Here is a 26,511-nt window from a genome sequence, read left to right on the forward strand (position 1 = left end):
ACGGCCATTTCACCTACCCTACACAGCTTTGGGTTGTGGGGGTAAGACCCACACAGACACGGGGAGAATGTGCAAACTCCACACGGATATTGACCCGGGGCCGGGATCGAACCCGGGTCCTCAGTGCTGTGAGGTGCTGCTGGCATGATTGAGAATGGCTGAATTCCATTAGTAATTGCCTGGGGGTGTTAGGTGGAGGAATGCAGGGGCGCACTTTCTCCCCGTGTCTGCGTGTATCCTCCGGGTGCTCCGGTTTCCTTCCACAATCCAAAGATGTGCAGGTTAGGTGGATTAACCCTGCTAAAATTACCCCTGACTGTCTAAAGGTTAGGTGGAATTACGGGGATAGAGCAGGGGAGTGGGCCTGGGTTAGGGTGCTCTTTCAAGGGGAGAGATCCTTTTTTAAATTTGTATTTTTTTCAGATCGGGACGTCCTTTTAGTCAGGGGCTGCTGTCACAGGGGGCTCATTCCGTGTCTGCGTTGCCATCGTGACATTGTGGGTCCGCCTCTCCCATTTTCTTTTTCCAATGTGCTTGAAAATTTGTATTGTAAAATCGCTAATGCAGTAAAATAAAAGCAAAATTGCTGCAGATGCTGGAAACCCGAAATAAAAACAGAAAATACCGGAAAGTCTCAACAGATCTGGCAGCATCTGTGGAGAAGGAAACAGGGCGCAATTTAATGGGGGGGAAAAAAAAAGTCCCGTTTTAGGAACGTTAAGCGGGTGTTTCTCAGTGCCTGCAGCGCCCTGAACAACCCTGTTATCCAATGGATTTTTTTTTTCTGGCCTTGGCCCCGTTTGTGTGGACCAGTGCTAAAGGGCTTCACGGCAAGGTCTCCCAGCTGCGGGCGTTCAATCCTGGGCCTTGGGAGATCCGGCACAGACATATTTAAGTGAGACTAACTGCTCACTTATATATCCAAATTTGGATCCGGCCCAGTGAGGGCAATATCCAGATCGTGAGGCCTGAGGCGTCCCGAGTGTCGCAGATCTTGCGAGAGTCTCCCATGAGATTTAATGGCCTCGTTGCATCCCAAAATGGGTGCGATGAGGCCCTACGATCGCGATCACATTAACATTTTGAGTGCGTAAACTCTCTGAGCTCTGACTCCACTGTGAGAACTCAGCTGTGTACGGAGAGCATCGCCTCAGAGTGTTTTTATATTCCAGCCATTTCATTGGGCAGAATTTTATGTTCTTTTTGAAGTGTTGTCTCTGATGGGAAAAGTGGAGGACAACTCGTCAGCTGCCTTGACAGCTTTCTCTGCCAGATTTTCAACCACTTTGGGATCATAAATTGACAGATGGGAGAAAGGCGGTATTTTATGGGCGGGATTTAACTAAATGGGAACAAAGTCCCATAGCGGGCGGCGAAAACACATAGCTATAAAACAGCACTTTGTATTAGATAGGGGGCCTTTGCAGGGAACCTGGGGCGAGGCCACACATAGCCCCGTTTTGTGCACTGAGAAGCTCCTCTCGCCAGAACTCCTCAGTGTAGCGAGATTGGGACACAATTTAAAAATGTCATCCTAATCTCTGGAGCCCCAAAGCGACCCCCGACACATCCTCAAGCCCCAACACACAGCCCTGCCCCCTCCCAACACCCACACAGGGCACCCTCAGCCCGATCGCCACCATGTAAAAAATGCCAGCTTGACACCATGGCAGTGCCAACCTGGTGGTGCCAGTAGCAGGTGGTGCCAGTAGTGCTGGGGTGCCACCTGCCCAAAGGGCATGCAACTGGGGGCCTCTGATACCCTGGGAGACCCCTAAGAGTGTTGTCTGGTACCAGTTTGTGGAGACCAGTACTGAACGGGGCTTACCCGAGGTTGAATCGTAGAATCATAGAATTTACAGTGCAGAAGGAGGCCATTCGGCCCATCAAGTCTGCACCAGCCCTTGGAAAGAGCACCCTAACACTTCCAACCTATCCCCACAATCCCGTAACCCCACCTAATCTGCACATCTTTGGACACTAAGGGCAATTTAGCATGGCCAATCCACCTAACCTGCACATCTTTGGACTGTGGGAGGAAACTGGAGCACCTGGAGGAAACCCACACAAACACAGGGAGAATGTGCAGACTCTGCACAGACAGTGACCCAAGCCAGGAATCAAACCTGGGATATTGGAGCTGTGAATGCAACTTTTTTTCCCAAAAAATATACTTTATTCATAAAATCTATAATAAACATTACAGAACATTTCAAATTGTCTTGACTGTACATTTCCATCAAAGTTACACATTCCCTTGACCTTCTTCCATTCAATCGGGATGACCTTACACACATATCCCTCTTTACGTTACAATTCTTTCTTAAATATTTACATCGTCATGTTTCTTTTATACATTGGAGTGTTAATGACCCGGACCGAGGGGTTTTACACTGTTAAAGCTCTTTGGGGCAGCAGGGTAGCATGGTGGTTAGCATAAATGCTTCACAGCTCCAGGGTCCCAGGTTCGATTCCCGGCTGGGTCACTGTCTGTGTGGAGTCTGCACGTCCTCCCCCTGTGTGCGTGGGTTTCCTCCGGGTGCTCCGGTTTCCTCCCACAGTCCAAAGATGTGCGGGTTAGGTGGATTGGCCATGCTAAATTGCCCGTAGTGTCCTAACAAAAGTAAGGATAAGGGGGGGTTGTTGGGTTACGGATATAAGGTGGATTCGTGGGTTTGAGTAGGGTGATCATGGCTCGGCACAACATTGAGGGCCGAAGGGCCTGTTCTGTGCTGTACTGTTCTATGTTCTATGTTCTATGTTACTAGCCCCTCGGTGTACATTTGGTGGTAAGACCTTACACAGTGGCCTTTCCCCATTGAGCCTTGGCGGCAGCTGCCCCAAGCTTGAGTGCGTCCCTCAGAACGTAGTCCTAGACCTTGGAATGTGCCAGTCTGCAACACTCGGTCAAGGACAGTTCTTTGCACTGGAAGATCAGGAAGTTTCGGGCAGACCAAAGAGCGTTTTTCACCGAGTTGATGACTTTCCAGCAGCAGTTGATATTTGTTTCGGTGTGTGTCCCTGGAAACAGTCCGTAGAGCACAGAGTCCTGTGTCACAGAGCTGCTCGGGATGAACCTTGACAGATACCACCGCATCTCTCTCCAGACCTTCTTTGCAAAGGCACATTCCACAAGGATGTGGGTGACCGTCTCATTTCCCACAGCCACTCCGAGGGCAGCATGCGACGGCGCTGAGCCTTCGGGTGTACATGAAGAATCTGACAGGGAGGGCCCTTCTCACCACCAGCCAAGCTAGGTCTTGGTGCTTGTTTGAAAGTTCTGGTGATGAGGCGTTCTGCCAGATGACTCTGACAGTCTGCTCAGGGAACCATCCAACGTCCTCCACAGTCTCCTTTTCCCTGAGGGCCTCGAGGACATTACGTGCTGACCACTGCTTCATTGCCTTGTGATCAAAGGTGTTTTTCTTCAAAAATCTTTCCACGAGGGACAGGTGGTATGGCACGGTCCAACTACTTGGAGCGTTCCGCAGCAATGAGGCCAGGCCCATCCTTCGTAACACCGGGGACAGGTAGAACCTCAGTATGTAGTGACACTTGATGTTTGCATACTGGGGGTCCACGCACAGCTTGATGCAGCTGCACACAAAGGTGGCCATCAGGATGAGGGAGACGTTGGGTATGTTTCTCCCTCCCCTATCCAGAGGTTTGTACATGGTGTCCCTTCGGACACGGTCCATCTTGGATCTCCAGATGAATTTGTAGATGGTCTGGGTGACTGCTGCGGGGTAGGGTCGGGAAATGGGCCAGACCTGCGCTACGTACAGTAACACCAAGAGTACCTCACACCTGATGACCAGGGTTTTGCCCACAATGGAGAGGGAGCGTTGCTCCCACTAGCCCAGTTTCTGTCTTACCTTGGCTATGTGCTTTCCAGTTTTTGGTGCACGCCCCAGCCGCTCCAAACCATATCCCCAGCACCTTTAGGTAATCTGACCTGACGGTGAAGGGGACAAAGGATCGGTCGGCCCAGTTCCCAAAGAACATGACCTCGCTCTTGCTGCGGTTTATCTTGGCTTCCGAGGCCAGTTTAAACTGGTCGCAGGCATTCAAGAGCCTGCGTACTGACACAGGATCTGAGCAGAAGACGGCTACATCGTCCATGTACAGGGAGGCCTTGACTTGCACGCCTCCGCTGCCTGGGATCGTCATTCCTCTTATACCCGGATCCTTCCTGATGGACTCGGCAAAAGGTTCTATGCAGCACACAAACAGGGGAGAGGAGAGTGGGCAGCCCTGCCTGACTCCAGATTTGATCTGGAACTTTTCTGATTCCCACCCATTTATTGAGACTGCGCTATAGATGTTTGTGTAGAGCAGTTTGATCCAATTGCGAATTCCCTCCCCAAACCCCATTTTGGAGAGCACATCCATCATGTAGGTGTGTGATATTCTTTCAAAAGCCTTCTCCTGGTCAAGGCTGATGAGGCAGGTGTCCACCCTCCTGTCCTGCACGGAGGCGATCGTACCCCTGAGCAGCGCGAGGCTATCAGAGATCTTCCTGCCGGGTACAACACAGGTCTTGTCAGGGTGGATCACCGACTCCAGAGCAGACCTGACCTGATTGGCGATGACCTTGGCTAGAATTTTATAATCCACATTCAACAATAGGGCAGCACGGTAGCATAGTGGTTAGCATCAATGCTTCACAGCTCCAGGGTCCCAGGTTCGGTTCCCGGCTGGGTCACTGTCTGTGCGGAGTCTGCACGTCCTCCCCGTGTGTGCGTGGGTTTCCTCCAGGTGCTCCGGTTTCCTCCCACAGTCCAAAGATGTGCGGGTTAGGTAGATTGGCCATGCTAAATTGCCCGTAGTGTCCTAAAAAGTAGGGTTAAGGGGGAGTTGTTGGGTTGTGGGTATAGGGTGGATGCGTGAGTTTGAGTGGGGTGGTCATTGCTCGGCACAACATCGAGGGCTGAAGGGCCTGTTCTGTGCTGTTCTGTTCTAAATTCTAAATTCTAAACAGTTAAATGGGTCGCCAATTTCGAATTTCTTACCTTTCCCCCTTCTGCTTGTAGATGAGGGTGGTGATGCCTTTCCTCATGGATTCTGACATACTGCCGTCCCGAAGCATACTCTCGTACACTTCCAGCAGGTCCGGGCCCATCCAGTCCCACAGAGTCGAATACAGCTCAGCCAGTAAGCCGTTGCTTCCGGGAGTTTTACTCGTCTCAAAGGACTTGACGGCCTTTGTCAGCTCGTCCAGAGTTAGTGGTTTGTCCAGGTTTTCCCGCTCGCTGTAGCCCAAGACCTCCGTGATAGACGATAGGAAGGTCTGGGAAACAGTGCGTTCTGTTGGCTTCAGATCATACAGTTCGGCATAAAAGGATTTACTGATCCCCAGGATGTCAGACTGTGATGTCTTTACAGAGCCATCTTCTTCCTTGAGGCTGCTGATCACAGAGGTCTCTCTGTGCACCTTTTGGAAGTAGACATGGCCCCTCGTCTCTCTCTCACCTTTTGAACGCCTTTGAGGATGAAAAACCTTTTGATGTTCCCCTTGATTGCTTCCCACCAGAGATGTGGAGACTCAAAGAGGGGATTCACGGTTCTCCAACCTTTGTAATCCCTTTTAAGTTCCTCGAGGTTCTCTGGAGTAAACAGTTTAGTGTGGGATTCCTCACCTCAACAACTACAGGCGCTGGTCGAGCTGGTGGTCCCACGGGCCATCCATCTGGTCAGGAGGAAACGACTGTCGTTCCTCCAGCCTGGGTATTCTGCTACAGTGAGTAAACTTCACCATCTCCGACGTTAAGGAGGTGGTGGGCGGACGCCTCCTCGTAGCAGACGTCAAATACAAAAACGCCCCTCTCAGACTCATTAATGTGTACGCCCCGGCCGTAAAGAGTGAGCGGCTGGCAGTCCTTCAGCAACTCCCACTGCTGTTGGCCACCTCCAAGCCGGTCATTCTGGCCGATGACTTCAACTGCATCATCGATGCAGCTGGACGATCCGGCAGAGCCGACAGCAAACTAGACGCTACGTCCAGACTCCTGATGGAAACGGTAAAAGACGCCAAGCTGCTCGACGTCTTCAGCAACCCTGCAGACGGAGGGTCACGGCCTGACGAGTCCGTCCGCTCCAGGATAGACTTCTTCTTTGTGTCCCGTGCTTTCACGGTCAGGTCCACCGACGTTAAGCCGGTGTTCTTCTCTGACCACTGCCTCCTACTGGCCGACTGCCTCCAGCCGGAAAACCAGGGGGCGGGCAGGGGGACATGGAAGCTGAATGTAAAACTGTTGACTCCTGGAGCTGTGAATGCAACTGTGCAAACCACTACACTACAATGTTGCTCTCTCTGTGGCAAAGAAAATAGAGCCTATGCCTCAGGTACCTCAGGAATCTGCACGTTAAAGTGAGACGAGCTGTCTCCCTTTAATATGCAGATTTGCTAAAAAGTGATCCTGCCCACAATGTGCCAGATTTACATCACAATGTCTCGCCAGATTGGGTTAGATCTCGCGAGGCACTACAGCCAATCAGTGTGAGGCTTGAGTGTGTATGACCCAAATTGTCAACGCTGACAGGATGTCTAACCATCTGAAGTACCATTGATGATGCCTACCCTTTCCTCACAAGAGGTGTGATCTAACAGAAATGAAGCAGAGTCCCGTATCGAGCGTGCTTAGCCGGGTATTTCCCGGCTCTTGCAGCGCCGAGAAAGACCCTGTTATCTATCGGGACTTTGTTTCATTTCGGGACCTCAGTGGGGAACACCCGGCCAAGGCTGCACTGAGTCTAATTTCAGGAAGAGATCGCGACACCAAATGCAGAGGGTCACCAAGCCCCCCACCTAAGTGCAGGGCATAATGCTACCCAGGCACCACCAGCCTGGCAGTGCCAGACTGGCACCCAGGTGGCACTGCCAGATTGCCTGGGTGGCATCAGCAGTGCCAAGGTACCACCCTGACCAGAGTCCAATCACCCAGGGTCCTCCAATCTCCTTGGAGACCTTACACCAAGTACCATTCCACCTGGTTTCCCCCTTTGTGGCAATCCGTGCTTAACGACATTTACCTAGGGTCTCTAAGCAATTTGATCCCAACGCCTCGGGTAGATCCGGCGGGTGCATATTAAAGCAAGACTAGCTGCTCACTGTGATATATAAAATTGCCAAATGTCCTGTTAAATCTCACGTGGCATGGCGAGCTGGGTCCTCAAGAGATTTATTTGCCGAGTTGCTCCGGTCAGGCACAGGCGCTAGATTGCGCTCATGGACAATGTTTAGTGGGTGTGACTGTATGACGATCAGGAACCTGGCTGGTTTGTCCCTCTATTCCCATCAGTTAGCTGCTAGCACCTATTGCATTTAAGTCTGCTTCTGCCACCTTGTGGTGAGAACCTGAATGTTCAAATTTCAGCTTGGCTCTCAAACTGATTTGAAATATTCCTCATTTGACCAGTGGATTTATAGGCCGCGATTCAGCTAATTTGTTAAAGTCGGCTGAACGGCGCTTTTAGTGGGGTGTTTCTCGGTACGTGCAGCGCCACGAAACATCCCGCTATCCAACGCAACTTTGCCTTTTTTTGGCCTCAAGAAATTCCTCACCGCCAAGGCCTCAATTAGTGATTTCCTGCTGGCGAGGAAAGGCTCCTCGCAGATTGGGGCGCCATTTTGACTGGCTTCCCTGATCTCCTTTCCCCCCCTGCCCTCTTTTCAGACACACCCACTTTTGACCCCCCCCTCCCTCAACCCCCCAACTTTGGGGAGGCTTCCCGGAACACCCCCCAGGTCCGATCCCCAGGGCTGGCTGCCAGGTTGGCACTGCCAAGTTAGAGCCAGGGTACCGCCCTGCCTTGTCCCCAACTATCCCCGAGTCTCCAATGGCCTGGGAGGCCCCCATCCCCCCAAATACCGTTACTACTGGTCCACGTTTGTGTGGACCAGTGCTAAATGGCGCATGGTGAGGTCTCGCAGACGTAGCCGGTGAGTCCCGTGGGCCCGGTGACTCTGGCATCCAGGTATTTAAATAAAGGATCTAGATCACACCCATTGAGGGTGAGATTCAGATCACGGCATCGCATGAGATTCCATTGATTCTCGCAAGACACTTAGTTTTCCGCAAATCTCGCGAGATTCAACAGCCTTGTCCTGACACCAAGTCGGGAGCGGCGAGGCCACTGAAGCTTGCCCATAATCTCCCAGCATTGGCTGGTCTCACAGCACAGCGTAACTGATATTTCTGAAATGTGCAACTGTTCCAGGTTGACCTAAGAACCCAACTAGTAGGGCAGCACGGTGGCCTAGTGGTTAGCACAACCGCCTCACGGCGCTGAGGTCCCAGGTTCGATCCCGGCTCTGGGTCACTGTCCGTGTGGAGTTTGCACATTCTCCCCGTGTCTGCGTCGGTTTCGCCCCCACAACCCAAAAATGTGCCGAGTAGGTGGATTGGCCACGCTAAATTGCCCCTTAATTGGAAAAAATAATTGGGTAATCTGAATTTAAAAAAAAAACCCAACTAGTTCCCTAATTCTATTAGGGAATGTAACCTGTCATCCTTACTCTTGCTCTGGTCCCATGCCAATGTGGTTGACTCAATTGGCTTCTGGTGTTGGTCTAGCAAGGTATTCAATCAAGAAGTTCCATCACCACCTGCGGTTCGGCGATAAACGGCAGGCTTACTGGTGTTCTACTCATGGCAGGACAGTGTAGAGTGGCCAACACACAGGCTCTGATGAACACATCCGTGTTGGAGGCAACAATGAAGTACACAAGAGACCAGTGTCCCTTCTCTCCATCTGACCTTCTTCAATGTAGAGGATGTTTAAATGGAGGTGTTGGAAAGGAGCCCTGGTGTTGTTTGCTGCACCCGTGGCTCTAAGGATTGGTGAAACGAAGGCTTGGAATTAAGTTGATTTGCATTGTGATTATGTCCCAAAGACACATACTGCCTACTGTTATTCCGTGTCCCCATGGCCTCTGTGACTTCCTGCTTGGAATCCCCTGAGCAGAGTGGAAATTAGTGGTTTAGTAAGTGTGTTCCGTATCAAGCCTGGCCTTTTACCAGCTTGTGCTTTGTGACTGGGTTACTTTCAAAGGGAACGTTTTAGAGGTAGACTATAGGAGTGATTTTAGACACATCACGTAGTAAATGTGTTTGGTAGAGGTGCTTTTAGAACCTTTTTGACTGCTGGGTTTCCATCACCCCTTGATCGGCTCTGTTCAAGACTATTCGACAGAAATTGGTGACTAGGATTAGCCAACAGCTTCAGCATCTCTGGTGCACAATAGATTGAGGATGGTGGAAGCCAAAATAGGTTTACCTTTATCCTTTTTGTTCTCCCAGCAATCCTATGTTCCTACACATGACCGTCGCCTGATCAGACACCATAAACCACTCTCCGTAGGAATAAACAAATAGACCAGACAAATATTTAAACCAAAGAATAGTTTTTTTTAGACAAAAATATGAATTAAGGAAATCATTTGATATTAAAATAACAGGATTTATAGGTTATGTACAGCAGACAATAGAGACCAACTCATGCTCCCCTCTGGGAGAAGCCGAGCCTTCATAAATTACAAAAGGCGGGTTTGGAATATTAACTGTTTAAATACATGAAAGCAAAAAAAAAAGAAACAATTAATAGTCTCGATTCCGAAGCTATTCACTAGCCACGTGATAAAGTCAATATGACTTGGGACACATTCCTTTGGGTAGGAATCAAGCTACAAGTGTAACAGTGAAACTGGTATAAACAGTGACCAGGGCACAGGGGCAATGGTATTGGAGGCAACCGAATCCAGGCTTCATTCGCTCTGGATTCATGCCGGAGCCAAGACTGCATCTACCTCTGTCGCAGAGTTTCCACCATAAACTACACATCTGTTTGACTCTATTTTGGAGCAAAATGCAGAGCAGCTTTATGGGGGAAACAGGGGAAATGGTAGAAACTTGTCCCTTTCAGAGCCAATGAGGCTCGATAGGCTGCAGCGTGTTGCTGATTTGATTCTGGCAGTCTTGGACTGGCTCTTCAGGGGGCCCCATCGGGCATTTTATATTGGGTAGATATCCACGGATTTGGTAACTCTGTAGTGCACGCACTGACAGGGGCGTAACACACTGTTTGCTGAAGTACAAATAAATTACTAGAGCTGAGGTGGAGATTAAACTGAGGATCTTCCCAATTTGATCACCCAGGGTGGGGAGCTCACCAACTTTTTTTTTAACAGAAGTTTGCTGAATTTAGTTTTCTAGTATCTGAACTTAAACAAAAACACTCAAAGAGAAAACTAATAGCTGCTTAAGAGTGGCTTGTGGGCTTTCAATACACTTTGCATAGCTCAGCCGTTAATCCTGGGATATTTGCTGCATTGTTTTTGTTGCATAAACAGATAAAATATACATGTTTGGAGACTCTAGTCAGTGCATCCATTTTCCTTAGAATATTGCATTGTATTCTCATCCCAGATGTAAACAGTGACTGCTTTTCTGTATCTCCCTCTCTATTACTTTCTCACTCTCACAGTCTCTGCCAGAATCTGAGCTGTTGACGTTTATGCTTCTAGTTCCATCGGGCGAATCATCATCGTTGTGGTTTTCAGGGGGTAGTTTCTACCTTTCCAGGGCTTCCAGAATATTCCCTGTTTTCTCTCGTGCCGCTGTCGGGACTTGCTGGCAAAATATTTGCCGTTCAGGTTGGCTTGTCCACAGGTGGTAAACCACCATCCACCTGCAATAGTCAAGAGAGAGAGGCCTTGTAAATACATGGAAGAAAAAAAAAGCCACTTCAGCCTGCTCACGTCTCCTGTGAAATGTTTACTTGTCAAGTTTGTTGTGTGTTTGATGCATGTGGAACCTTTCACCAAAGTTTGGGGTGGGGTAAAACCCATTACCAATGGGAGAGCGTTTGGGGATATTGCTGGGCAGGAACCCGTTGCTAACTCAGAGACATGTCGAAGAGTCTCAAAACCAACCTACTCTCAAATGTATGGGATTCAACTGGCTTGACAGAGTCCACCCTTTGAGAATCTCACATTCTATTCAAATAAAGGTACAGGCAGGTCCCGGGACCCCAATGGGCATGGTCTACTGCTTTAAAGTCACCAACACACTAGTAGATCTATGCCCAGGATTCTGCCCCTCTGGGAGTTTGATGGATCAGGCCTCTGACTATGATGTTTCTGTCGATTCATTCTCTCTGTTCCAAGCTGCTGATGACCTCCAAGGGGAATGCAGAAACAGCGGGTGGAATTTTCTACCCTCTCCGCAGCAGCTGAGGTGGCCCGCCATTGGCCAGTGGTTGGATCATCTGCTCCCGTTGCTGTCAATGGGTTTTCCCGTTATTTGCACCCTCTGCCGCCGGGAAACCAGTGGCATTGGGGATCGCCATCGGTGTGAACGGCCTGAAAGTTCCACCCAGTGTCTCCCAACATTATGGTGCAGAGTCTCTGCTCCCACTGCATGTTTGGATGGCTGACTTCAGTTGGCCTCCTCCCTTTCCCCAATCTCCACTATCTTGGTGCTCTTGTACACAATTATCGAATCTGAAGAGCAGCCATTCAGCCCATCATGTCTGTGCCAGCAGAGCTACCTAATTAACCCCAGCTTTTCCCCCCCCATAATCCTACAAACTAGTCCTCTTCATAGATATGTCCATTGACCCTTGAATGTTCTCCTGGAATTTGCTTCCACCATTCTTTCTAGATTGTAACAACTGTCCTTGCATAAATTTAAGCCTATGGCCTCTGGTCAACAGCTCACTTTTCTGAGGTAATAGTTTCTTCCGATTTTAATCAAACCTCCCCATAATCCTCTATTAGGTTACCCCTAACCTTTCCCGCTCTATGGAGAACAATGTCAGCATCTATCCAATCTCTCTCCACATAACCTGTTTTTGTATGGATGCCTGTGAGCCACATTCTCAAGGAGGACCAGGAAGGAATGCTCTGTTGCTTTAACATTTGTGCATTTATTGGGTTGGCCTCAGGACTGACCTGTCAGGTGTTTGGCACAGCTCTTGTTGAACTTCAGATCATGGTCCTGGTCTCGAGTTGAAAAGCCCAGTCCGCTCGATTCACTAATGGCATTCTTGAGGTTTCCGGAAATGGGGCTATTGACGGTCATGGTGTAGTCAGTGGCCTCGCTGCCAAGGCTGAAGGGATATTCTGTGTGCTCAGTGTGATTCGCCCAGTCCTCCAGCTCAATACGCAGCAGATAGCCACCCTGGCGCACAATGGTATAAAGTTTCTCCAGACCCAACCAAAATTCACCTGAAATCAAGAACATTGGATGCAATCCGATCAGAACAGAATGCAGAATTCCATTTATTCTTTTGTCTTCAATTGTCTTTTGAAAGTCACTCTAACTTTTCACTGATGTGTCCTGGCCAACATTCATTCCTCAGTTAACATAACTAAAAAGGGCTAGCTGCTGATTATAGCATTGCTACTTGCAGAGCCTTGCTGTTTGCAAATTGTCTCCGATGGCTTTATTTAATTCATTCTCGGGAATGTCCGCACCACTGGCAAAACCAACATTTAATGGCCATCTCTGGGCAACTGAGGCTTGCTGTGGCCACTGCAGAGGGCAGTTAAGAGTCACCCACATTGTTGTGGGTCCAGAGTCACAAACCAGGTAAGGGGGCAGATTTATTTCCCAAACTGAAGGGTACATTTGCACACTAAAGGACATTAGTGAACCAGATGGACTTTTACGTCAGTCCCGTAGCTGCATGGCCACTATTACAAAGACCAGCTTTTCAATTCCATATTTTTATTTAATTAACTGATTTAAAATTCCCCAACTGCTGTGGTGGACTTTGAAGTAATGTTTCCGGATTCTGAATCCAGTCACATAACCATTCTGCTACTACACCCCATTGTTGGAATATTTTCTACTTTTACAACAGTGAATAGAAATCGTCAGCTCCAAAAAGCTTTGGGATAGTCAGAAGTAAATGGCACTGTCTAATGCAAGTTGATTCTTTGTGTAGATCACCGAATTACTGGAGAGATTTATTTGCTCATATTTTACAACTATCATGAAGTCTATGTTTTTGTCCCTGTTTGCTGCTTCTTCTCCTGAAGTCATTGAATATCCCACCAGGAGGCAGCGACACAGCACAATGGTGTCCTCATCACTCATCCACTTTTTAAGCAGGGATGCATTTATCGCCTGGTGAGAAAACACAGTCTCAAAGCAAAACGCTGCTGAATTCTGCTTACCAGTAAGGTTGCCAAATCCGTCCTTGTACGCCTGCCAGAGCCGGTCAAAGTCCACGGACCCATCCCTCCTTCTCTGGATCACGGTCCAGCCACCTTCTGTTGGAAGACAAAACTTACATGGATTTCATTGTTCAAGAGAATGATGAAGCCATTAGACTTGACAAGGCTAAGAGGAGTGCTGACTCCACAAGGAGCTCCTTCCCACCCCAGGATCATATTACAGGCAGCTGTGGTCTTTCCTCTTGGTCCCCACTGCCCCTGGTTCCCCTCAATAGCCCCAGCCTGGTCATCAGGAGTAACTGGGGCTGGCCCCGTTCCCATTCCTGTTTTCTAAAATAAATTTAGAGTACCCAATTTTTTCTTTTCCAATTAAGGGGCAATTTAGCATGGCCAATCCACCTACCCTGCACATCTTTGGGTTGTGGGGGTGAAGCCCACGCAGACACGGGGAGAATGTGCAAACTCCACACGAACAGTAACCCGGGGCCAGGATCGAAATCGGGTTCCTCAGCACCGTAGGCAACAGTGCTAACCACTGCGCCAGCGTGCTGTCCACCGCCCCCATTCCTGTGAGCGACAACAGCCCCTCACCCGATTTCCAGGAAGTGGTTCTGGTCCGGTTTCAATATACCATTGGCCCCTGACCTCAGTGAGATGTTGTGACCTTTGAGCCCATTTTCCCGAGAGTCCCAGACTCGCTCTCCAGTAATATCCAAATTCTTACCTTCTGTCATTTGACAGAATGCTTCAAAGGGCTGGGAGCCTATTGGCTGGATTTTGTACACATTGCTGGTTCTCTGTCCTTCCAGGAATACTTGGTGGCAGTCAGAGGGAAGTTCTGCAGGAAAACAAAATAAGAGTGTGCACTCATCAGGCTTTGGGGATTTCTTCAAACTTACTTTGCTGTGTTTCAGAATGTTCTTCTATGTTTCAAAGTACTTTATAGATAAAAGTTATTAAATTCAAGGCAGGGCTATGGAACAAAAGGATTCTGGTTTCATGCTGTGCTTTCTTCATTATTCTCAGTTCCAAAAGGCGCAAAGTATTAGACGAGACTCTGACTTTTTCTTTATGAATCTTTAAGGAGAGATTAGGGCAAGTTTTATAGTTTATAAATACGTTAAGTTTTACCCTCGCCCTTTCCAAACAGAATCAGAAGCGAGAAGTTTTAGATTCTTTGTGAGATAGAACGGCAGTTTTTTCTGACGAAGTGAACTTTGAACCTTGGCAACTCAACACCGCCAACTCACTAAAATCTGCGCCACTGTTAAAAGTTCAGCTCTCATGCTGTAATAAAAAGGCTCAACACCTCACAGCAGTGGTTAGCACTGCTGCCTCACAATGCTAAGTGACCCTGGCTTGGGTCACTGTCTGTGCAGAGTCTGCATGTTCTCCCTGTGTCTGCATGGGTTTCCTCTGGGTGCTCCGGTTTCCTCCCACAAGCCTTGAAAGACGTGCTTGTTAGGTGAATTGGACATTCTGAATTGTCCCTCAGTGTACTCAAACAGGCGTCGCTGTGGCGACAAGGAAATTTTCACAGTAACTTCATTGCAGTGTGAATGGAAACCTACTTGTTGACACTAATAAAGATTATTAGGTTACTACTAGCTCCACATTCGAGGGGTGGGGTGCATGAGAGTGTCACAATGGCTGAGTAAGTGTGAGCATTGCACAATTACTGGGAGAAGCTCCTATCACCACCACCTCCACCCCACAACACTATGAGCCTGGGGATATGTCCTCCCCACCCAAATACTCCCCCATCCGTTTGTGTGTAAGCGCCTGTGAATTCAGACAAGTGTGAGTCAATGAGTGCGAGCATTAGTGAATAAACACAGCTTGTGCGCACTTTGATAAACTTAGCTCGACGTTTCTCATTCCAACTCTAGACTCTCCTCTGTTTCCATAGCTAATAATTCCTGAAAGAGGTCACTAGTCTGTCACCAGGGGCTTGTAGCTTGGTGTGTGTGTGTGGGGGGAGGGGAGGGGGGGGGGGGGGGGGTGCCGGTGCTGTTCCACATCAAGTGTGGCTGATGGGAGTCTCTCCCTCTTTGACCGCCAGTCAGGGTGCCACATTGCTACCTCATAGCACCAGGGACCCAGGTTCAATTCCGGCCCTAAGTGACTGTCTGTGTGGAGTTTGCACATTCTCCCCGTATCTATGTGGGTTTCCTCCCACAGTCCAAAGATGTGCAGGTTAGGTGGGGTTATGGGGAACCTAGGTTAGGGTGTTCTTTCAGAGGGTCGGTGCAGACTCAATGGGCCAAATGGTATCCGCTGCACTGTAGGAATTCCATGGTTCATTCGCATGTTGGATGGACTGGAGGTTGACACACTCAATCCATTTGGCCACGTTATGAACGCTATCCTTGACCATCAGGTGCTGAGTTGGGACTCGAACTCGGAGCTCCTGGCTCAGAGGCATTACGTTACCCACTGCGCCTCAAGACCTCCTATCTATCTTTAGTCCTGGATTATTTTAACCCAGCCCGGCATTTTTGATACAACTGGTTTATTGAAATTAATTAATGGAGAAAACATAAAGCTTTCACAGTTTTTGAATTGGATTTGTGAGGAATCATATTTTGTTTTAAAAATCTCATCAATTATTTTTATTCATTTTGTCGTTGGATCCTCTTTTTGTTTACTCTGGTTGTCCAAGTAACAAGCAACCCCTGCTTTTAAATCTCTCCCACAAGTGGACAAGAGTGAGTCAAGAGTTTTTCAGCACTTCAATGCTGACTCTGTTGAACATCTTTGTAAATTCCACACGCTTTTTGTTTAAATTTGCAGGTCTGAGTTAGAGAGCCAAGTTTTAATCTTGTTGATTGTTAGGTAATGCTCTGGGTCTGAGCTGCAGGTCAAGCTGTGCTGTTTTTGCTACATTATTTTTAAAGCTGTAACAGAAGCAGTTCAGTGTTGTTCAAGGTGAAAGGATTAGGAGGTCTCCACTGGGGCTTTTCTGAAAGTTGAAGTAAACATGAACTTTTACCTAGTTGTCCAGGGAAACTTTGGTGCCTCTCCTTGGAGAAGCAGTCAGGCATTCCTCCGGGCTTAATCTGAGAGCACTGGGCCACTCGAGGTATTTGACATTCACTGAGCCCTTTGTGTTTGTTTGTTCTTGTTTTAATGCAGCGTCTGTTGCTAGTTTCCCTGTTGAGTCTCTGACTCCCTGTTGAGAGCAGTCTCTGACACAGGGACCGTCTGCTCAGCACTTTATTTCACAGTGGCAATAACTCGAGCAAGATGTCTTTGACGCTTAAGTGTCTTGAAGCAATTTGTTTCCTAGCTTTTACCAGTAATGCTAGATAAACAGAAACCTGGAATAGATACTGCAGGATGTGAGATGTTGATGTGGTGCATAATGAACGGATAGCCAAGGATGTATGGTGTACAATTGTTTTAAAGGCTGAGGGTATACCAACCTCCAACATCGGTATCTTATTTACCCAGAGATTTTCCAATCCTATATTCCTCTGTATTGCAACGCCCCATTTCCACCTCTAACAAAAGTTGCTTCCACCCTTAACAGAGGCCATTGTAGAACTCCATAATTGTACGCACATTAAAACATAAGCTCAACCATAACTCTGCTGTCCTTTTCTGGTTTGGCTTGCCCATCACCCCCGGCTTTGCTGACCCCCAGCTCTCAGTACCCCAACTATGGAAAAGGGAGTGTTGTGTATCTGCTGTACAGGGAATGCATAGCCCAAATTGTATTAAGAACACAGTGTAGCCCTGTTCCAGATTCAACGACTTCACTAAACAATTTTGCTGCTTTTTAACAAATAGCCTGGTCAGGAGGTGCTTTGAATGATCGCATGAATCTGACAGCTTAAATGTTTAAAATACTCATGATCCAGTTTGAATAAGGGGCTCATCAGCTTGGTTCCTTTACTAATTAATGAAGTTCCAGTTTATGTCTGTGATTGTGTCTAAAACTGGTGGGGTGGGGGCAGATCAGCGTTTCAACCTTAGTAAACAAATTATTAATCAACTCAAGCTACATGTCATGTATTTTGATGATGTGGAGATGCCGGCGTTGGACTGGGGTGAGCACAGTAAGAAGTCTTACAACACCAGGTTAAAGTCCAACAGGTTTGTTTCCAACACGAGCTCGTGTTGGAAACAAACCTGTTGGACTTTAACCTGGTGTTGTAAGACTTCTTAATGTATTTTGATGATCAGTCCCATGGAATCCCTGCAGTGCAGAAGGAGGCCATTCAGCCCATCGAATCTGCACCGACCCTCTGAAAGAGCACCCAACCCGGGCTCACTTCCCCCACCTGCACATCTTTGGACACTAAGAGGCAATTTTAGCCTGGCTAATCCACCTAACCTGCACATCATTGGACTGTCGGAGGAAACCCAATTCGACATGGGGAGAATGTGCAAACTTTACACAGACACGCACCGAGGCTGGAATTGAACCCGGGTCTCTGGCGCTGGGAGGCACCAGTGCTCACCATTGTGCCACCAGTCAGCGTTGGAAGTTCAGTTTCGAAACATAAAATGCACAACTCAGATCCGAAATTTCAGTTCCAATAGGATTTGTGGAGGGGGTGAGTGTCAGCTTGTGTGTGTGTGTAGATAGGGAATTTGCCAGCTTTCCCTCAAGCGTTTCAATGCAAATGGAACAAAAGTGGATAAATGGATTGGAGTTATAGAAAATGCTGAAAGGAGGAAGACTCAAGGGGCTGAATGGCCTACTACTCCTGTTGCTAGACATTATATTCCATAAATATTTAAACTCACCCTCCAGTGATAGAATGGAAACATTTTAGATTATGATAGATTAGTTACTGGGTTCTTTTCTGTAGGTCACAATAGAGGGATAAAATGTAAATTATTTTACCTACTGAAAAGAAGGTGGTCAGTCAAGTTAAGTTTGGTCAAATTGAAGGGCAGTGATTTACTATTCAATCCAGGGACTTAACCAGATGATAAAACTCTCTGGGCCCTGAGTGGCGATCACTATTAAGAGTTTCCCCGTGATGTTAAATCTGAGAAAATGGTAAGCTTAAGCCCCTCTAGTGAAGAATGACGGTGTCAGTGTCTTCACTTTTGACACACATTAGCTGTCTGGTTCGGAAGTGGGGGAAAGGTTAGTGTGTTGTGGGAAGAATTGAAAAGGGAGAGAGAGAGAAAAAACTTCTGCATGAGGGAAGCAATCGTACAGAGAAAACAACCGCCCACAAAAAGTCCAGGCTTGATTTGGGATGTCGTTACAGAATGGGCTCTTCAACTTTCACTCACTTGGCCCCATGCCATGTTACTCACACATAAGTTTTATTTTAAAAACAAAATGCTTAAAAGGTTCCCTCCTATTCTGCAGATAAAAGTCTTTAATATTTCCTCTCAGTTTGTGGCCAGCTCGCAGCGGATTCAACTTTCACCCAGTTGGCCGGCAGCCACAGCTGCTGTGTTTCATTCGGAAGAAATTCCTGAACGGCCCATTGTCTGGGAGAGCCGTCCTCCCTCTCTGTTTTTGCCCTATCAGAGTATGGTCAGCAAACATTCAGTGGGACCGCCTTACACAGTGATCTGCCTCAGAGCACGAGGCCTGCCTAGAACTGGGAGCGTGGCTGGAATGATTGTACGCTGAGCCTTAAAACTGTATATAGCCCCGGTTAAAAGAAGATACAAGAAATGGGACAAACGTTCGAGGTTTGAAGTTGAAAATAGGAAATGCACAAAGAGGCCTCGTCATCTGGGGGCAAAAGGCTGATTTTGTGCTCCATGCCCAGAAAGTTAACCTAATTTTTCTTTGAAGAATTCACAATCCTGCAGTTTAGTGCGAGCATTTAATGCCCGGTCTTGCTATTTATTGCTAATGTTTAATTCTTTTTTTTAAAAATTCTAATTTAGAGGCAATTTAGCATGGCTAATCCACCTACCCTGCACATCTTTGGGTTGTGGGGGTGAGACCCATGCAGACACGGGGAGAATGTGCAAACTCCACACGGTCAGTGACCCAGGGCTGGGATCGAACCCGGGTCCTCGGCGCTGTGAGGCAGCAGTGCTAACAATCGCGCCACCGTGCCACCCCTGCTAATGTTTAATTCTCAATCCTGCTTTTTGAATATTGGTCCCACACCTTTATTCATTTTTATAGAGGTATAATAATTGAGTGGGGAAAGAGAAGCCCGGCCGCTCATTTATTTTTCCACCATGGTTTCACCCTGAAGGTGCCAACCTGTGGGGCATCTCCTCCATAATGAACAGCAAAGGAGGTAATTCAGCCCATCAAACCTGTGCCAGCTGTCTAGGGCAATCCAGCCAGTCCCACACCCCTGTTTTGTTCTTGAAACTGCACGTTTATGCCCCTCGAGACCCCATTCAATTCGCTTTTGAAACTTATGATTGCCTCCACTTCCATCAACCAACATGGATGTTCCAGGTCATTACTGCTCGCTGCCTTAAAAAAAGTTCTTCCATCCATCCCATCTTCCATCCTAACCCTTGTATGTCAGCTAACACCAACAGCTTTTCTTCATCTAGCTTATCCAAACTTGTCATAACCATGTACACTCTATTAAATCTCCCCTCAATTTCCTTTCCTCCAAGGGTGCCTCAAACACAATGCGAGGCACTGTGGCACAGTGGTTAGCATTGCTGCCTCACAGCTCCCAGTGACCCGAGTTCAATTCCGGCCTCGGGAGTCCTCCCACAGTCCAAAGATGTTCAGGTTAGGTGAATTGACCATGCTAAATTGCCCCTTCGTGTCCAAAGGTTAGTTGGGGTTACTGGGATAGGGGTGGAGGTGTGGGCTTAAGTAGGGTGCTCTTTCAAGGGCCGGTGTAGACTCAGTGGGCTGAATAGCCTCCTTCTGCACTGTAAATTCTATGATTAAGGCTTTGTAAAAGATGGCCAGTGGGATGTTCAACTATGGGGGTAATCACAGCCAAGCCTGATCATGTCTTTGCTTGATATCTGCCCTCATTCCTTACTAGTGACCTGCAGCAGGGATCATGACTGATCCGCTAGTCTCCCTAATGTTCTGGCTCCTAGATTCATGGATTAAAAGAAAATTTTTTTGTTTATCTTTTCCAATAAATTATTTAAAACTAAACCATTCGCAGAATGTAGAGAGGGTTTAAAGTCAGTCTGCTTAAAGGCTAAGGGTCTCCAAGGAATTTGCCTGCCTTGCTCTCTGCCTCGAACTCATCATGTGCCCTTTCCCCTAGTTGGCTAGCAGCCAGGAAGACATTCCATTTGCTGTTGTGTTCTGCACAGAATGTTCAAAGTCCAGCTGGCTCTCCGTTCTGCTTTAACGTCAGTGCAGAAGACATCTGTCGACATGAAATCCCAGGTTAAGGAGATTCAAACACACTTTGCAGCTGTTTGTTACCTGTGGAGATTCAGTGTCATGAGTCTTTGTGTCACTTCTTGCGTATTTGCATTTGTTCACGTGCGTGTCGGGCCCTTTGCACATGTCGGGAGTGGTTTGCTTCTCAGAGATCTTGGAATAATGATGTGGAGTTTTCCCTCAATGTGCGATTTCACTTCTTAATAGCAGGTTAGGTGGATGGCCGTGCTAAATTGGCCCTTAATTGTTCAAAAGGTTAGATGGGCTTACAGGGATCGGGCGGGGGCCTAGGTAGGGTGCTTTTTCAGATGGTGTGCAGAGTCGATGGGCTGAATGGCCTCCTCCTGCACTCCACGAAATAGTTGACTAGAATAAGCTCGTAAACCTGAAGGCTTGTGGTTTCATTTTAGTTACAAACCCCCATTATGTAAAAGATCAGATGTAGCTGTAAGTAAGAGTGATCGGAGATTCTATTACTTTTTCACCTGCAGTTTGATCTGAGTTTTACTGCATGTTTTTTCAATCGAAGTGGTGTACTTACTGTCAGCTGGCTTAGGCTCCATGCTGCTATGTGTTTGAGGAAATGCTTCCGCTCTTCGTTTGAGAATCGACTTCCAATGCGGACCCTCTTTAAGCTGTAGTTTGCTTTCTTGCAGCTGTAGTTGAGAGAACAGACAGGATAAGGTTACCTCTCACTACCCACTATTACAGTTCAGAATGACCTGCACACCACAAGATAGTTTCACACCGGATAGATCAGCCAGTTAAGTAAAGCATCGTTTGGATCGATAACAGTGCCTCTGCCTGTGCTCCCGATGAGTGCGCTTCCACAGCTCGGTATAACAGCGCTGCGTGTTTCAGCTTTCACCCTTCCTTTTTGTGCACAGTGTACACTTCCACGCTGGCACTCTGCTACTTTGCCCAAGTCATTTTCTGCAGTGAGCCTAGACTGTGAATCCTGGCAGACCATTCAATACTATAGTAGGGCATTAGTGCCATGCCCCATTTTGTATTCATCTGATATTTTAACACTTACAATGAAATGAGTTATTGGAAAGTGGTTGATTTTGACTCTCTTCCGCCCTGCTCTTCCAGGAGTGTATTGTTTTTTAAAATTTAGAGTACCCAATTCTTTTCTTTCCAATTAAAGGGGAAATTTAGCGTGGCCAATCCACCTACCCTGCACATCTTTTTGGGTTGTGGGGGTGAGACCCATGCAGACACGGAGAGAATGTGCAAACTCCACACAGACAGTGACCTGGGGCTGGGATCGAACCCGAGTCCTCGGGGTTCCAGGAGTATTAAGCCAAAGTGAACTCTTTCCACTATTGTGGTAGAGATCAAGCAACTCCAGACCGGGGCTTTCCTGCTTGGTTCATATCTATCATGATCATGGATTGCACTTTGCCCATGTCTAGTTAATATTTACTACTCTGGTCACATAACATGCCCATGTTTGGTTAGTATTTGCTACTCTGATCACATAACACGCCCATGTATGTTCACTAGTCACACACACACACACACAGTGCAGATTTAAGACAGTGATCATGTACATTGCTTTGCCCCATGCATATTTAATATTTGCAATTGTGGTCACTGCACCTGGCTCTGCAGCATCTTGATCTGAATGCTTTGCTTGTCAATCTGCCACTGCTGGTCCTTCATTCTTGTCAGCAACTCATTGATGTTTCTACTTTGGGTTTCCATCATGGACTGCAGAAGTAAATGAATATTTTATAGCTTGGTAAAGGTTAAATTATGGTTTAGAATTTCTGAGAAAAAAAAATGTATAAACACTACTCCAATTTTATACAGACAATATCCAGGCACACATCTGTCAACGCAACCAAAGTGCAAACTAATTGATCAATCATATTTAAGAGCCCATCCCTCTAACCTCAGAAAATCAGAAAGAAACAATTTTTTAGTGATTTTAGTATCAGCTCAGTTAAGCTGGAGGAATACTCTTGAGCAGAAGCGTTGTAGGTTCAAATCCCACACTAGGATTTCATCACTTTGATAACTGAGGTGCAACATTGAGAGAGTGGTGTGCAGATTAATTTCCCATTCAGGTGAATGAAAAATAAATCCTATTGTATTATTTTAAATAATTTTCTCCATTTGCCTGGCCATAATTTTTCATTCATCCGACCATCGAAGAGAGTATCTGGTCATTTTGCACTTGTCTTTCTGGGATCTTGTGGTGCAGATTAGTTTGCTTAAATGTTTTTTTTAAAGCTCTTTCCAGTTAGGGATAGCAGATAATGCTAAAAAGTGTCAGTTATCTTATGTTCTCCTCCTCTTTGCTAGTCTGTGTTATACTTTTCCCATATTTACAGCAAACTCATGTAAATGTATTTAGTTATTGAACTGCTGCTGAACAGTGCTGACTACAGCAAGTGCTGAGCTGACACTGCTGCATATCCCTTAACCACAGCTAGCAATGTGTCACGCACAAGGCTCCACACATACTGCACGACTGTCTCGTACACAGTGGAATGGGGTGGGATCATTGCTGCCCCATCTGTGAACATTAAGATGTCAACTTCTCTCTGGACATGTCCTACTTTTTTATGATTGCTACTTTTGCAGTAAATCAAATTTCTGAAGGTCTGGTTTATAGTGAAGAGAATTTCTGACACATGTCACCCTTTACTGTAATGAAACCGAACAGGAGGGTAATAGGCAAATGGTAGTTTCTTCTTGTAACTTAAAAAGAGTTAGCACTGGTGCTTAAACAGGTTGTTACAGATGTCGGTGAACATGTACACACAAGAGATACCATTAACAATCCACTATTTACTCAAATAGTCTGAATTCACAAAAGATAATTAAGCCCAATTTATTCTTATTGACATTGCATAATTGCAATGACTGATTAATCATGTTCTACTTAATATTAAGTAGAAAATTACTTCAGCCTGCTGCAGACAATGCTTTTTACATCAGACACATATTGATCACCTAAGTGATGGATGGAGTTGGAGTCATCCAGGGCAGAAAGATGCCCTTCAGCCCATCATATCTGCACTGGCCATCAAGCACCTACCTATTTTAAGCCCATTTTACAGCACTTGGTCAGTGGTCTTGCATGCTATGGCGTTTCTTGTGCTCATCTAACTACTTGTTAAATGTTGTGAGGGTTCCTGCCTCCACCACCCTCTCAGACAGTGAGTTCCAGATTCCAACCACCCTCTGGGTGAAAATGTTTTCCCTCAAATCCCCTCTGAATCTCCTGCCCCTTACCTTAAATGTACACCCTCTCTACTAAGGGGAAATGTTTCTTCCTATCTATGTCCCTCATCATTTTATACACTTTAACTTGCTGCATGCACCCTTGAGGGGCAGAGTTGTCTTATGGTCTGAAAGGTCACAGATAAATGAGAGTGAAGACGCCTCAGTCTGGGACTTACACGGATGCTGTAGTTGTTCAGGCCACTCTCCGCTCTCTTCCCGCTCACGATGCTCCCCAGCTTGTCCTCCAGGCCCCGCAGCGCCCTGTCCATCCTCAGGCGCTCCCGCTCCATCGCCTCCACCTGGCCGCGCAGGCTGCCGGACACCTGGGGCAGGTGAGCGGAGGCGCCCTCGCCCAGGCGGCCGGCCAGCTCGCCCAGGGTGCGGTTGTGGGCGCTCAGCTGCTCGCCGACCTGCCGCAGCTGCTCCTTGGTCCGGTCCACATGCTGCTTGAGGCCGTGGCCCAGCTGCAGGAGGCCGTGGGCGATGAGATTGACCTCGTCCCAAGAGGCGAACTGCATCCTGCGCTCCCGGGCCGCAGAGCCCTTCTTGTCAGCGGCTGCTCCCTTGGTGAAGCTGGCTGCACAGATGACAATGCACAGCGGGCCAGCGAAAGGCAGCTTCATCTTTGCTCTTGCAATCGATGTATGCGCGTATACTATAGCTAGATATATCTGCTTCGTCTCCTTGGCTATCTCTTGTCCTGTCCCTGTCTGCACTGCAGCCCGATTCCTCTCTGCCCCCTTTTTAATACAGTAACTGGGAGCCGCCCCTCTAGCCACCACAGCAAAACAGCACGAAGCTGGCAAAGCCAACCTGGGGAGCGTCTCTAAACTGTCACTGCTGGCTGACAGAACGGAAAATGGGCTGGAACAAAAAGCCCCTGCTCCTTGGCTGCAGCCACCACGTTTAATCAGTTCAGAGAAATCACCACTATCCAACCACCCTCCCCCTTCCCCCCCCTCAAAACCTCAGGATAGTTCCTCTGTTGAAGTTTGGCTTCAAGTGGCGAGAGGGGCTGGGGGGGGGGGGGGGGGGATCAGTGAGCAGTTCTGTGTCAGAAACTTCCAGAATTAAATCTGCTCAGTTTATATCAAAACGAGAAATATCTTCGGATTTTAGGGATTGATGAAGAGTTGGTGAATCTGGAGATGGTGGAGGGAAGGGTTGGCTAATCGGGCTCTGGTTCCTTTGAAGAAAGCTCAGATGGTGCCCCAGCTGGTTACGTTAGTTAGCCACCTGTATCAGGGTGAATGTAGCCTGTACTTGCTCCGCTCCCCCCCACCCCAGAACTATTCTCTGGCAGTGGCTTGGGGCTCCGCATTATGATTCACTGTGTAGAATCATCAAATACCTAACTGCAGCACAGAAAGAGGCCACTCAGCCCATCAAGTCTGCACCAACCCTCCGAAATAGCACTCCCGCACCCCTGCCCTATTCCCGTAATGTTTGGACGCTAAGGGGCAATTTAGCATGGCCAATGCACCTAACCTGCACACCTTTGGACTGTGTGAGGAAACCAGAGCACCCACAGAAAACCCATGCAGACACGAGGAGAACATGCAGACTCCACATAGACAGTCACACAAGGCAGGAGTCGAACCCGGGTCCCTGGTGCTGTGAGACAGTGGTGCTAACCACTGTGTCACCCTAGAGAATCTCAATTCCATCTGCTGCATGGAGGCACTGGGGACAGGAAGAGAGAATACGGTTAGGTCTTGAGTGAGAGAGAGAGACAAAGGGACAATGCCCTACAGGAAAGGTTCTGGGCTGATAGGAATTTTCTGGTTTTATGTTCCTGGCTGTTTTCCTGACCCCTTTTGCTGTTGGGGTCAGTCATTTTCACACCTCTGCAGCATTACAGGATACATCGCCAGTCACAGTTCCCCAAGGGGGGGGGGGGGGGGGCATGACACTGTGATTCATGGACAAGGAGGCAAAAGGGTTGCAGATGTGCTGTAGATTTGCACTTGACAAATTTGGAATCTTTATTGGGGCAACGGAGAACAGTTTCCTGCACTGTAGGGTTTCTATGATCCAAAAAGATTTAAAAGAAATAATTTGTATTTCTGTAAACTTAAAACATTTTTTAAAAAAGTTCTGAGTTTTCTGAACAGTTAATATCATGAATGATTATTAGTAATGAGTCTGACTGAAACTATGTGTTCACTGTTGGCTTCCTGAACAGCACATTTTGCTAATAAGACCCAACCACATTACACATGGAGAGAAAGGGTGGGATGTTGCAATTTCCAGCTGGCTGCTGGTTGCTTTCAGATCCAACTTGCTGTGAATCGCATTGAATAGATTTGCACAGTGGGAGGTGGCTGTTATGGGATTTGAGGCTCCCAGAGCTGAAACACCCTACATTCCTTGGGGCAGTACCCAGACTGGGTACTTACCTTTATTTTGTTTGTCTCCAGACCCTGCACTCTGCTCTCTTTTTAATCCCTCACTTTGCAAGGTACAAGAACCACTGAGGCTGAACTAGGGCTGCTCCGTTTGTTATTGTTCCTGTTTTACTTCCAAGAAAAAGCTGAGGGCAGATTCTTCTTGTAAAGCAAAACTCTGTTATGACTCCTTTGGTTAGATGATCTTAGTTGGGTGGGTGGAGAAAGGTGGGGCCGTCACAATTGCTTTTGTGCCAGAGAAGTGGAAACATATCAGGCTGGGCTCTGGGTCACTATCACCATTTTGTCATCTTTGTTGGACAATCAGTGAGTGTGGGAAAGGGATTAAAGTGGGGACAGGATTAAACTTGGCTGTGTTGCCCTGCCTCCTC

General features: G+C 47.5%; 2 protein-coding genes across 2 annotated transcripts in view; one reads left to right on the forward strand and one right to left on the reverse strand.

Moving 5' to 3' along the window:
- LOC119953774 (dedicator of cytokinesis protein 7-like) overlaps positions 1–26,511 on the forward strand; it is a 328,309-nt gene that overhangs the window by 50,175 nt on the left and 251,623 nt on the right.
- On the reverse strand, positions 9,390–24,550 carry angptl4 (angiopoietin-like 4). The gene is made up of 7 exons (XM_038778390.1): positions 23,909–24,550; positions 22,098–22,208; positions 21,034–21,148; positions 13,908–14,021; positions 13,184–13,279; positions 11,954–12,229; positions 9,390–10,689 (listed from the first exon to the last, which is right to left on the reverse strand). The coding sequence occupies exons 1-7, from the start codon at positions 24,353–24,355 to the stop codon at positions 10,514–10,516; spliced, it is 1,335 nt and encodes a 444-aa protein (XP_038634318.1). The 5' UTR covers positions 24,356–24,550; the 3' UTR covers positions 9,390–10,513.

This window comes from Scyliorhinus canicula, chromosome 18, assembly GCF_902713615.1.
Source record: "Scyliorhinus canicula chromosome 18, sScyCan1.1, whole genome shotgun sequence".
Lineage (NCBI taxonomy): Eukaryota > Metazoa > Chordata > Chondrichthyes > Carcharhiniformes > Scyliorhinidae > Scyliorhinus > Scyliorhinus canicula.

Coding starts and splice junctions, on each gene's coding strand:
- angptl4 (XM_038778390.1), bottom strand. CDS start 24,355: ATGAAGCTGCCTTTCGCTGGCCCGCTGTGCATTGTCATCTGTGCAGCC. Junction 22,209..23,908: donor TGAACAACTACAGCATCCGT/GTAAGTCCCAGA, acceptor TTACTTCTGCAG/TCCATGATGGAAACCCAAAG. Junction 12,230..13,183: donor CGGATTTGGCAACCTTACTG/GTAAGCAGAATT, acceptor TCTTGATTTCAG/GTGAATTTTGGTTGGGTCTG.